Source organism: Hyperoodon ampullatus (assembly GCF_949752795.1).
Source record: "Hyperoodon ampullatus genome assembly, chromosome: 4".
NCBI classification, from domain to species: domain Eukaryota; kingdom Metazoa; phylum Chordata; class Mammalia; order Artiodactyla; family Ziphiidae; genus Hyperoodon; species Hyperoodon ampullatus.
This window is the reverse complement of record NC_136917.1, coordinates 169,787,791-169,801,639: the sequence shown is the minus strand read 5'-3', so window position 1 is coordinate 169,801,639 and position 13,849 is coordinate 169,787,791. Positions and strand designations below refer to the sequence as shown.

Sequence of the window (13,849 nt, the reverse complement as noted above, 5' to 3'; positions counted from 1 at the left end):
ATTTAAACCCCACTCCCAGAGCTCAGTCTCTTCATTTATCACTGAGGTCACATCAAACCCGCAGCTGAAGCCTGCTGCCTGGAAACAGATTGGGCAGTCATTTATCAGGGAGAGAAGCTCGTTTGCTGCACCTTGGTTCCGTGAAAAGCAAACCATTTCTCCCACGGCCGGTCTGTTCTCCTTGCCAGGACAGTTGTAATTTTTATGGCACAGGATCCTGCCTGTTGATTTAACAGCTCATGCCTCCCGTCAAGGAGCAAGATGTTTTCCAGCTGACTGCCTATACCTCCAAATCATGTCTTCCCCCTAAGTCATGAGACAAGAGATATTAGCAAGCTCTGATGGAAAAATGTAACTGTTCTTAAGAAATGACTCTGCATTTCCACCAAAGTTAGCTGACAGTCTGCTTCGTGGTTCTAATATTTTAAATTGTTTGGTTTTGCTCCCACACTTTTAAGTTGCGGATTTATGGCAACAGTAGTGTTTCATCCATCTTTTTCTAGAATGATACAATTCACTCGAGGAAAGGAAGGAAGAAATCTTTCTCTCTGAGCCAGAACTTTAATTCCTCTTCCCCCTTCATATATATATACATATATATGTATATATATATGTATATGTATATATATATGTGTGTGTGTGTGTGTGTGTGTGTGTATAAAGTTTAGTGCAGTGATCTCAATCGGGAGCAGTTTTGTTCCCCAGGGGACATTTAGCAATGTCTCGAGACCTTTTTGGTTGTCAGGGAAGGAGAGATGCTCTTGGCATCTAGTGGGCAAAGGCAGGGATGCTGCTCAACACCCCTGCTGTGTGCAGGACACCCTCCAACAAAGAATGATCCCACCCAAATGTCAGCAGTGCCCAGGTTGGGAGACTTGCTTTAGTGCTATCCCCTTTCACTGGCATTATTAGAAGGCCGTGGGGGGTCACTGGACCGCCCTCTTGCCGTGGTCCTGTTTCCCTGAGCTGTTACCGTGGTTTCTCCGTCTTCCTGGCGTCTTGAATGGGCGGGTTCTGTCCGTTTTGCTTCTCAGTCATCCCCACCGAAACACTCAGAGTTGGTTTTCATCTTCACCCTCCGTGGAGTACGCCCCCCACCGGTCACCGGGTGCCTGCTCTTCAAACGCCCCCAAGAGCTTTCTCCACCTCTGATTGAACTCCTGTGGGGCCCAGGGGGCTGAACACCCGTCCCAGAAATCCCAGCGCGAGACCCGCGATGGCCCCGTGTTCTGTCCTCTCAATTGTTTCCAGGGTCCGTTACTGACCCCCGCCCCGTCCCAGCTGAGGGCCTCCCCCAGGTCACCCCTCTGATATTTTGTTTCCGTTTCTTCCCTCGGAGTCCTCACCCACTGCAGTGGACACGTGAGTGATCCCTCTGGGCGTGTGCTCCCCTGGGGAGCATCCCTCGGCTCTGACCTCCCACCACAGCTGAGGACTCTCCCTCTGCTCCTCGCAGACTTCATGCCCCGCCCGGCTACCCGACGGTCAACCGAAGTGTAGTCTCTCAATAGACATTTACTAAGTGCTTCTTCTGCACCAGGCACTTTGCTGTTGTGTGTGTCCACAGGTTAACAGGACATAGTCTCCGCCCTTGTGGAGCTCGCAGACCAGGCAGGGAGACCAAAGAAAGAAGGAGAGGACGTCCATACCAAGAGCCTGACGGCAGCTCTGGGGCTGCATTTCAGTTCAGCCTTCCGAAGCTGTGTTCTAAACTACCCCGTGCACCTAACCACTCCAATAAAAATTAATTTAAAAAAATAAATAAATAAGCAAGCAAGCCAATAAATAAATAATAAAATAAAACTATGCCCCCCAAAACTGGGGGACCTTCAGGACGTGTAAATGAATACATTTTTATAGGTTCCATACAAATACTAATAAAGAATCTAGTTTTAAAATATAACCAAAAATAGAATTTTCCAAAGGATGAACTTCAAAAGTAAATACAAACAGAATAGGTGTTAAAAATTAATGGTAAATGTGAATTAGTAACAGGAATCATAAATACAAATTAATAGTAAAAAGAAGTAGAAACTTCCACTTACCTTCATTGGAAATCTTGCACTTTTCCTTCAGCTCCATGTGGGTGATAACTCTCTATTCCTCAAGGGATGATAAACCACCCGGGGACCAGTAAAGGCAGAAGATGGTTAGCCCCTGTGTAAGTCTGCTCAGGCTGCCATAACAAAGTAACACACACTGGGCAGCTAAAACAACAGACATTTATGTGCTCACAGTTCTGGAGGCCGGAAGTCTGAGATCAAGGTGCCGACAGGGAAGGCTTCTTCTGAGGCTTGTCTCCTGGGCCTGTAGAATGCCACCTTCTCATTGTGTCTTCACGTGGTCTCTCTGGGTGTGTCTGGGTCCTAATCTCCTCTTGCTATAAGGACACCAGTCATACCAGATTGGTCATACTAATGACCTAATTTAACCTTAATTCCCTCTTTAAAGACCCTGTCTTCCAATACAGTCACATATATTCATTCAATATATGAATTTGGGGGTACACAATTCAGCCACAACGCCCCCTCCCCCAAGGAGGCCAGAGGGAAGAGTGTGCATCCTGTGACGGAAGGAGCCTTTCCCCGCCTGCTGAGTCCTCACCCCCGCCTGCTGTGTCCCTTTTCTTTCAGGAGCCGGAGAGGCAGTACATGCACATCGGCACCATGGTGGAGTTTGCGTTCGCCCTGGTGGGGAAACTGGACGCCATCAACAAGCACTCTTTCAACGACTTCAAGTTACGAGTAGGTACGTCGTGCAGATCTGGGGTGGGCTGTGGAGAAGGCCTGCGTCAGGAACAGATTCACAGAAAGTTCGCGATCCTTGCAATGTTGGAACAGTACAATGACAAATGCGTCGTTAGAGCAGCAGGACTGGACGGCAGGTGGAAGGGCCCAGGGCAGCTATGAGCTCCTGAGGCACTTTTGTGCAAATTAGAAAAATAAATAAATAAATAAAACACCTGCTTTGGTTGCACCCAGGCTGCAAACACTTGTTTTCAGAAGTGGACCCTGAGCTGGGTTTCAGTCCCTCCAGCCATGGTCATTTCTGCAGGTCCTGGTAGGCTCAGCCTTCAGCCATGCCAGGAGCTGATGCAAGCCTGACTGTCAAACCTTCCATCATTTTATGATAGTAGGACCCACTTTGGGCTATAAGATGCATCCAGACTTCAAAGATGTAAGACTGTTTTTTAAAAATGCATCTTGGAATCGTTGGAATAGTCCCATACTCCTGGGGTCACAACCTATAAGAACCCCAACTGTGTCCTAAATTCTAACAGAGCTGGAGCTTTTCAGATTGAACGTTCCAATCCCAGAGAAAAAGCCAACTTTCTTCCAAAAAAAAAACAATTCAATTAAGTTCTTCCCTTGCTTTACGTTGATTCTTGAGCATGTTTTATGCTCCCTTGCCTTTTACAAATGTCTATCCAAACGAAGTGTGTTTTAAATCCTCAGGTCTGCACACACTGCCTTGCGACGTTTGCATGGTCACTTGCAGCCATTTGTGATTTGTAAGAGCTTCTTTGACCAGTTTATACTGTTCTTGGCAACATATTTTGCTGCTTCAAAAGCAAGTCCATATAAGAGTAGTCCTTTTAACAAATTCCATCTGAGTGGCTTTTCACCTCTCGCATACAGATTTCAACTTTAAAAAAATCCCAATATTTGGGGCTATTTTCTTCCTTTGGTGTTCATATGTTCTGAATTGTAAAACCCAGAAATATTATACATTTCTTGAGCAAATGGGATTCTCTTCACTGCATGTATGTCTTATTGTGAGCATCTGAACACATTTTTATTTAGACCTTCTCATCTGTGTACCCAGGGGACCTTTATCTGGCTCCACCCATACAAAGATGAGAAGGGTCAGGTGGGCAGGAAGCTGCCGCCATCAAATGTGGAGGCGGCCCTCTCACCTGGAGCTTTTTATTGATTTAACAGCTTGGAAAATGGGCTCCTCAAGCTTTCATAGTATGCTCCTTAAAAAAAGAAATCAATTGCATGGCAGAATGACCCCTGTCAAATAGTCTTTTTTTTTTTAATTGAAGTACAGTTGATTTACAATGTTGTGTTAATTTCTGCTGTACAGCAAAGTGATGCAGTTATACGCATATATACATTCTTTTTTTAATATTCTTTTCCATTAAGGTTTATCATAGGATACTGAATACAGTGCTCTGTGCTATACAGTAGGACCTTGTGGTGTATCCATTCTACATAGAAAAGCTGCTGACCCCAACCTCCCACTCCATCTGTTGTCAAATATGTATGGACCAAAACAATATTGCCCTTCACTGCGAGGGGGAATGGGACAATTCTTTGCTAGTCATATCTGCCACATCAAAAGCCCAGGGTTCTTGGTCTGGACCATAACAATATTTTCCAAATTAATGTGAGCAAGTCAATGGACTTCCTTCAGCAGGTACTTATTGAGTGCTTACTTTACACTGATTATTGAATAACTATTCGTACCTATACACTCACCCCACACACCAGCTCTTTTAGGTGTCTGCGGAAGCCCTGCTCCGTGTGTCCCTGGTCTCCGAGCTTGCCTTTCCCCAAACCCTCCGTGTCTCCCAAGGGCAGCTTCCCAGCCCCATCTTTGGACATAGTGCCATCCAGTGGCAGTTCACGGTAGGAACTCAGAAGGGTAACATTAGCCCCTACAAAATCATGATACGTAGTAAGAGTTAAACTTGCTCCTAATGTCCTTTTCCGCGTGTCAAGCTGTAGAGTCAGTCAGTGAGTGGGAAGCACAAATCAAGCACGCTCCTGCGCTTCAGCAGAGATCGTTCCACTGCCAGCAGTATCGGCCCAGGCTCTCTGCCCTGGCCCAGAGCCACTGGCCAAGCAGGGCTCAGAGCAGCCAGAAGGACAGCTGAGGGCAGTGGCGTCTGAGATCACCGGCCAGCAGCAGGAATAAATTATTCAGGATGTCTGAAACAGAGATTTGAGTTTTACTGAATACGCCACAAAAGCAAAGGAGAACTTCTTTCTCACTCTTGCGTACCTTCATGGATTTTGTGGAACAATGTTTGTGCTGTGTTGCCTGCCCCCGTTTCCATTGCAAAGGGGAGGCTTTGCCTCTGATCTATAACTGGCCTTGTACACGAAGCAGTTCAGTAGTGGGGAACGAAATCTCTCAGAAACACCCTCATTAATCCATAGGATTTGATTACTGCAGTAAGCCTGGGGAGGAGGGGGTCTTAGATCCAGGAGAAAATATAGGGGAGGAAAAATCACCCAGTGTCAATACCTCTGTTTCTCTTTCTGTGGCCAACCTCCCTGCGACGCCCATAACAACTGTGGGTCCCTGTGTTTGAACTGAGTTCTTGGGACAAGGAATCGTCCTACTTGCTACACTGGGGGTGGGGGAAGACCCCAGGCAGGAGTCTGTGAGAATTAGAAGCTCGTACATGTCAAGCTCACAGAATGGTACACAGCAGGTAGAAAATGCAGCACACATGTCGAGGGGCTGGTGGTGGTTTAAGCAAAACATTAGATGGAACCCAGAAGTTCACCAGCAGCAGGACGGCCAATAAATAGAGTTCACAGACTCGCTGTGGCCGGTTAAAATTAAAATAGGTGCATTTCAGAAGTAAATAACCACAAAACTATCAGAAAACAAGATAATCATCTCTTGCCTAAGATTACGTGGCATCATAGAGAAACAGTTATAATGTTGAGTTTTATAAAGTATGCCAATTTTACGCTATTACGGAATAATGATAAATAGACATATGAGCGTGAATCAAGAAGAGGAAAAAAGACAAACATTTTACTGTTTTTGAGATGATGTAGTTAGACGAATTATGGTTCTTTGTTTTAGAGTTCCATGAGTTGGGCAAATGTTTGCTGCGTAATGATGGTTCAGGAATGGTCTTGTAAAACTTTCCTGTTTGAGACAGTTGCTTACACTCCCAAGTTCATGATTCGAATCGTGCTCAGCTGGTTCTGGTGTGTCACAGGTATTAACCATGGCCCTGTAATAGCTGGTGTGATTGGAGCTCAGAAGCCACAGTACGATATCTGGGGCAACACCGTAAATGTGGCCAGTAGGATGGACAGCACCGGCGTCCTGGACAAAATCCAGGTAATTTAGTCTGCTCTGTCGTTATCCACCATGTCTGTCCTCTTGGGAACCATGAATAAGTATATAATAAGGATAATATATTAAAACAGAGGGAAGAAAGTAAACTTTGTAATTTAGTTAAACTTTTTATTGGGGAAATACTAATTCGTTTCTGCATTAACTGTGAACCATAAAAATTGTGAAATAATATGAAGGTTATTGCATTTGGGAAAATAGGTGATCACAGCGACCAACAGGGCAGTGCGGCCACCTGATGGGAGGGGCAGCAGGGGTGCCCTTCTCCTTGGTATAACCCAGACCAGACGTGACCAACTGCCTTCCTCTCCCCAGGGGCTGAACTTGGAGGATGAGTGAAGGGGCCAGCTGTGGAGAGAAAGAGATGAAATGGAATGAGGTGAAATGACAGTACTAGATCAGACTAGCATGGGATTTGGATATCTGGAAATGACTGGAAGGCTCTGGAATCCACCCAAGGGGGAGAATTCCAAGATCTGACAAGTTAAAAGCAGTGGTGACTGCGCACACCTGCTTGGGTCACAGCACCAGCACCTAGAACGAGAGACTCACTCTCTGAAAAAGAAGGATGTGTGTGTGCATATGTGTGCGCGCGCGCGTGCCTGTGTGTCTATGTGGAACTTTCTGTTTTCCTCGCCCTCAGAAAGCAATGGTTCCACATTTCACCCCAGCTTTGTTGTCTTCTGGAGGATAAATTCCTGCCAAATGGCAAGTGTGTATGAAAATCCCTGGACACAACTAACAGGCTTTATCAGTTCTTTGTCCTCTTCAGAGAATTCCGAGCCCCTGTTCTGCACCTCAGCTTGGCGGAAATCCTCAAATAACCCTGCTTCCCAAAAGTACGATGGACACTGGAGTCCATTGTTAACCTCTGCAGGAAGCTGTCAGCTCCAGCATCACGTAGAAGGGGCTTTTCGTGAACCCCCTGAGTAGCTCGCTTGCTTTCAGTGCAACTCTACCTCATTCCTCTGACAGGGTCCTGTCTCTGTGGCCTTTATCAGGCAGAGCTTGACCTTTAGATGGAAGGTAACACACGTGACTTCTACGTGTTCGCCTTGCAGTCAGAATATGAGTCAGCAGTTGCTGAAAAGTTAGCAACCATCCAACAAAGAGAAGAGAGAGAGAAGAAAAGAGGAGTGTGGAGAAGCAGAGGAAGTATCCCAGGCCTTCCCGGCCAAATTGGCCACTGCCAAGGAAAAAGAGAGCTGGCTGTTCTCACGGGATCCGCCCCAGACCAAGCTCTCAGCAAAAATGGGGCTCCTCTGACTACGGCTTTCTGTCTGTACATGGCTGGCCGCTCCCCGTGCCCAGGGATGCTCCAGCGATCCTGGGCAGCCCAGGGCTTCTGCTTGGTGGGGAGAAAGGCAGGCTCCTATCAGGAACACATTCGCCCACTCGTGGGCCAACCTAGGCCTCCACCACACACCAGGAACGTTCGGAAGATGGACGGTAGTTCCGCATGCTTCACGACTCTCCAAGCAGTTTTCAAGCACTTAGGATAAGTATCCAAAGCAATCTGAGAGAGGCCGGTCAGGGAAACGTGCCCTCCCGGAGACCGTAAATCCCCTATAGGTCAATGTTGACAATGATCACGTGTGTCTCTAAGAGGAAACTGGGCCTCATAAAAGTCCGTGTGACTTAGTGCTGTGCAGCCACCTGGACCGTCTCTGTACGCTTTCTCTGAGCCCGGGGAGGGAACAAGACAGGTTTCAGCCCATCCAGAGTGAGGGATGTCTTCCGCAGGCCTGCGTGTTCACTCAGCTCAGAGGCTGGAGGGTCCGCATCTGGGTAGGTTTTCTTCTCCGGAGGGCAAAGCTCACCCCAGCTCCGCTAGCCTCTCATTTCCATTTATGTGTGAAAAAAACAGTAGTGAGATGCCAGGAAAAATTAAAAATGATGCTGAGAATATTTAAAGCTTCCTCTGGGCCTGAAGAACAAGTTCTTTTTATTAAAGAGGATTACACTCCCACCATGCTTCCTGTGCCCCAAGAACAGCAGAGGAAGCCCCTCGTCCCCCAGCCAGGCTTGCCCTGGACTTGGAGGAATCGTAGCTGGAGTTCATTAGGCTGATGGCTCCCTCTGAATGCCACGATAATTGTGTGGCTGGTGATACAGATTCCAATGGCCAACAGATCAAAAATGCCAAGGGCGTGCTGCTCAGCACCAGCCTCAACTGCAAAATTAACCTGCAAGGCTCCAAACGATGTGTTTGCTCACTGCGTATAGACCGGAAGCCAAATGTCTGTAGCAATCTCTAATTCGGATTGCCCCTAAGAACTCTAATCAGGAGAATAGATTTGTCATCTGATTTTCTTGACTATGTCCATATTTTTTCAGTTCTTACCTAATGTTCCCGAGCTACAACCTGTCCTCCTCCTCTGGGACTTGGGCCCAGCCAGGGGAGGGCAGGACATGAGCATCTGGGCTTGGCATCCCCCTTTTCCTTCCTGCTCTGCTCAGAAAGACCCACACTTTGGCCCCTTTGCTAGGGGCCAGCCACTGGGTCACACTGCAGAAGACAGATTGATTTTTCTAGCTCTTTCCCACAGCCTGCCCTTGAGATCGTCACAACACACACTTCAGCCTTACTTCTGGGGCCCCCTGGATGCTGTCCTGCGTTCTAGAAGCCCAGCCCTCCCGTGGTTTTGATGTGCTGCCACCTCTGCACCATGGCAGTGTTCATCCTCCAGGTCTCTCTCAGCCACCAAGGGGCTGGCTCATTGCCACTGCTGCTGCCCCAACACCACACGGTCCCCCGACGGTGTCCACGCCAGAACCAAAATTGTGGTGTGGCATGCCCAGCACACGTGTGTCACGCCCAGCACACGTGTGTCACCTACATACCCAAGGTGGCCGGGTCCTACAGGTGGCATGGCCGTTTCCTCTGATGAAATGGGATGAAATCCCTCCTCCTCACCTGCTGTTTCACATGGTTCCAGAGCAGTGTTACCAGGCATTTCTGGGAAAATAGCTCCCTCCCTCTCTGCTCAGGTCCCAGATACCTCCTGGGGGGCCTGGCTGGGGGACCACATTCCTGATGGGTGGTCCCTCACCTCAGAAGCTGAGGTCTTATTTGTAGCCCAGTCTGTGCACCTTACACGTTCTCTGCTTGAGAGGATGCCTTTTGCAGGAGGTTCCTCTGACACGCAAGCATCAGACCCCTGCCCTTGGTCCTAGGTGTGGTCTCTCTCTCGAGAGCACGGCGCATGCTCAAGCTGAAGACAATACAACTCACCTCCCCTCCCCTCAGAGAGAGGATCCGTCCTACCCAGCAGGTTTCCCTGCCCACTGACCCAGCAGGACCAGGACGTAGTGCAGAGATGGGGTCCTCACCTCGTGGTGCAGTGGCAGGAAATCAGGAGTCCTGTCATATTGACAGACTGCCCCGGAGGGGTCACTCCTTTCAGCATCCCGAGTCAATCCAGTGAGGTGGGGAAACTTTCCAGGTCTGACTCAGAGCATCCTGTCCGCCCTTAGGCTGGTGCGAATTCCTAATGTTCTTTCAGTTTTAGGTCATTTTATTCATGTGTATTAAACCTGAAACACGTGGCCATTTGCAGAGTCGACTGTGCTTCTTCTCATGTGTTTTCTCTTATCTATGTTAAAATCTATCATTAATATTTATTATTTTATGAAATGACATTTATAATTTATAAACATCATCCAAAAGCCCACCACTTCAACATAGGTTTACTTCCTTTTTTCCAGGTCTCTTACATGTGAAAGCATAATATTCATGTGGTTAAAATCATGGCATGGATCTAGGCTTAATTCTTTTTGGGGGGATGAAATCGTTCGACATGATTTCATCGTCTGATCCGTGACATTGATCATGATAGCGTCGTAGTTTTTTTTTTTTTCTTTGTTTTCTTCAGGACACCATAAATTTGAATTTTATTTTAAAATCATTATAATTAAACATGTCATTATTTTTCAGTTCTATAAATTGTAACTGATGTCTGTAAATAATAACAGTAGTCAATAGTCATTTTTAAATAAATGCTTACTGCGTGTCTGGCCCAAGTTTAACTCTCAAAAATATGGAACGTTTCACTAATTTGCGTGTCATCCTTGCACAGGGGCCATGCTAATCTTCTCTGTATCGTTCCAATTTTAGTAGTATATGTGCTGCCGAAGCAAGCACGATAGCATCGTAGTTTACTTAACCCTGGAGATTACTTGAATCTTAGCTTGTTTCCAGTTTTTCACTTTCACAGCACTGAATTAAACATTGTCCTTAGAAAGCTCTTCTTCTCATGGATTATTCTCTCATCTGATTTCTCAGGAGTAGGATGAATGGGTCAAAGAGGATGAACATTTGGGGGCTCTTAATTCTTGTAGTCAAATGCCCTTCGAAAGGGTTGTGTCCGCATCGGCACTAAGCACTTCTTCATCTGTCACTGTGCTTCCAGGTTACTGAGGAGACGAGCCTCATTCTGCAGACCCTGGGATACACGTGCACATGTCGAGGAATAATCAACGTGAAAGGAAAGGGGGACCTGAAGACGTACTTTGTGAACACAGAGATGTCACGGTCCCTTTCCCAGAGCAACCTGGCATCCTGAAGCGTCGCCTCGGTTTTGGCAAGAAGACTGTATTTTCAGGAAGATAACAATGCACTTTCTGACTGCCACTTTTGTCCCTCGTTTGTGATGTGTGTGCTCTGTTCTGTCCTCTGGAGCCTCTGTAGACTCATTCCTGTGACCCGGTGGCCTGCCGTTTGGTGTCTGATGTGTGCCAAGATTGCCCTGCCACTTGCACCGTGCTTATTCCTGAGCAGAAGGAAAAGGAGTGCGCATTACAGCGGAAAAGCCTTCAGAGAAGCTGACAGAGCTGAGAGAGGCGAAACAGACAAAAATTCTTAAGGCAATAAAACTAGGGGGTGTATATTATCTTCCGGTGCATGTTCTTTTCTGGAAAAATATGGTAGCTCGCCAACCGCATCCGCTAGTCTGATACTAAAACACGCAGTATGTGTGACTAAGTTGATTTTGTCACCCCCCCATGGAATCCGACTGTGTTCACCCACGTGTCTCATTGCAGTGACTGTCCACGGGCCCAGCTGGGATCTGTGGCTCCGTCACCTTGCTCTGTCGTGTCTTGTTCCAGCAGCACGTCACCATCCATCACCAGAATTAGTTCTTACAACCTAGGACTAGTTTTGTACCAAACACGTCTGATGTTTTGATGCCATTGTCTTTTGTAAGGTTAATTCATTAAAAGTTTTATGTACTTTGGTTGATAGTCTGTATCTTCCCCGCCCCACCCCTGCCCTCTTCTTTCTCCTGCGGTTTGCTCCAGAACCGAGTTGGTTTTCCACTGATTCTCCCATGGGCAGTTGTTTCAGAAGCAGAGGTTGAACTCTCCTTGGGTAAATCAGATCGGGACAAAGTTTGTGATGTTGATCATTGATTACACAACTCCCTGGAAAGAGAGACAGTATGCTTCACTGTGTCACGTGGTCTGTTTTCATTTTGGCATCTCTAGGGAACATTTGCAGGGAAAAATATTTTACTAGTAAAAAGATTCTCTACTAGCAGCGGCACGCACTCCGTCCACATACTCTGATCTACTGTAATACGCCGGTAGAGCTATGAGGAACCGAATAATTGGGAACTAGGTACATCAGCTTCACAATAGTCTGAACTAACGAGAGAAGCCACCAAAGCCCCACGAGCTGCCTGTTATGTCTGAGGAGACTTAAGAAGGCACAGGGACTTCCCTGGTGGTCCGGGGGTTAGAACTTCGCCTTCCAATGCAGGGGGTGCGGGTTCAATCCCTGGTCGGAGAACTAAGACCTCGTGGCCAAAAAACCAAAACATAAAACAGAAGCAATATTGTAACAAATTCAATAAAGACTTTAAAATTGGTCCACATCAAAAAAAAAAAAAAATCTTAAAAAAAAAAAAAAAGAGGGCCCAAAGCCAACCTCGATGCATTTTTGAAGAGAGAAGACCTGGAAAACTGGGTTCTTGCAAATCCAACTCGAGTTTTGGTTTCTTTCTTCCCCTAAAGAAATCATAGTTTGCCAAAGTGTGAAAAATAGGTCATGCATAATCAAATGTTTAAAAGCAAAGCCGCAAATGCCAGCCTGGTTGGGCCCACCATAGCTCAGGGCAGGCATCTGTAAGAAGTTGAGGACCCCAGTGATGCATTAGGAAGCGGCTGGGAACTCGAATTTGAAGCAGGAGCCCTCCGTTTAATCCCTGACTCTGTTATTTTTTACTAGCTGTGAGACTTTGAACACATTTTTCAGTTTCTCTTAGGACTCTTTTCCTAATTGGTAGCTCATGGGATCAGATCTGATTAAAAGAGCTAATGACCGTGAGAGAGGCTGGCAGGTACCCAGGCCTTGCTCCAGCTTATTGGACCCAGCGCACTGCAGGATCAACATGGCCACCCTGCCAGGACTTTGGCTTATACTCGGAAAAAGAGCTTATCGAAATTAATAACTGGCCTTCATCATCAAAGTGGGAATACAGCATGACTTGTCCAATTGTCTGCCCCAGTCAGAAAGTTTTCGATCCTATAATTGCCACTCAGCATTGACCTTTATACATCTAATTCTCCAAAAAGGTGACTGAGAGAAGAAAAATAGTATAAGAGCATTCCTCTTCACTGTAACCGAAATCCGGACTAGGATGCCCTAGGTTTCAGGGACTTCGAACTGCCCCTGTGGGTTCTTCTTCCCTTGGAGCCTACAGCGTCCATCCTGGGGCTCTTTTTGTCACCTGCCCTTAAAGGTAGACACCTGCAGATGGGTGATTCACCCAGTGCCTTTAACTGTGCCCCTCAGCCCCTGCCCCAGATGCAGAAGGAGAACTGTTTTTCCCCAAAGTTGTATCTCCAGCCTTATCAAACAATAGGTTTTTTAAAGCAAGCAGAGTCATTATTAGAGTCCACCTCGCAAAGGGCTGTGCATACATGGGTCTCTCAAAGTGAGGTTGCCATCCAGCAGTATCAGCATCACCTGGGAACCTGTTAGAAATGCACATTTTTCAGGTCCCAGTGCAGACATGCCAACTCAGAAATCCCGGTGGGGGGCCCAGCACGCTCCCTGTGCTTTGCAGAGCAAGTCCTCCACGTGATTCTGATTCCCAATCAAGCCTGAGACCCCCTGCACTTTACAACAGAGGAACCAGGTGCAGAGAGGTTCAGGGGCTTGTCCAAAGTTTCCCAGTTGATCAGTGACTAAGACGAAACTAGAAGGGAAAACTGCCTGTTTCCTGAATCTGAACGTGTGTGACTTGTGGTCAAGGCTCCTTAAGTTCAGGCAACTACGGACATGGCTGTGAGCAAATCATGCAAATGAGAGGACTCGCCAGCCATGTCCATCATGGCTGCAGCATTGATAACATGTAACAATCTCGCCTCAAAACCCTCCTTAACCTCTCAGTCTTGTAGGAAGCCTCCCTTTCATGAAAAACACTGTGAGTCCAGTCCCCTTAACACTGCAGTATTTTTACTACATCTGTTTAGAAAAGTCTATGTTGTCATGACTCTTCCATGTTATTCTTTTTCCCAGCTCAGTGTGCTTTCCTAAAGACAGCAATGCTCTGCTTTTGAAAAAACACTGACAAATGGAAATTTAATATATCAAAACAAATTCTTTTAATGTATGTTTTTCTTTGATAAGATGACTAATGGGCATTCAATGATTGGCTTTAAGGTGTAAAAGTCAAGATGCTGAAAGAGATATAATTTTCCTTTGCTGCCTAATAAACATGAGTGCTTTTGAAAG

At 46.6% G+C, this 13,849-nt stretch overlaps 1 protein-coding gene across 1 annotated transcript in view; it reads left to right on the top strand.

Moving 5' to 3' along the window:
• Positions 1-11,279, top strand: part of ADCY2 (adenylate cyclase 2) — a gene marked incomplete at its 5' end in the record, with an annotated part of 450,707 nt that extends 439,428 nt beyond the window's left edge. The window contains 3 exons of the mRNA XM_079704024.1: positions 2,634-2,748; positions 5,969-6,093; positions 10,521-11,279. Coding sequence (XP_079560150.1) covers positions 2,634-2,748; positions 5,969-6,093; positions 10,521-10,673 — 393 coding nt within the window. The 3' untranslated portion in view covers positions 10,674-11,279. The remainder of the gene's footprint in view (positions 1-2,633; positions 2,749-5,968; positions 6,094-10,520) is intronic.
• Positions 11,280-13,849: the final 2,570 nt, after the last annotated feature.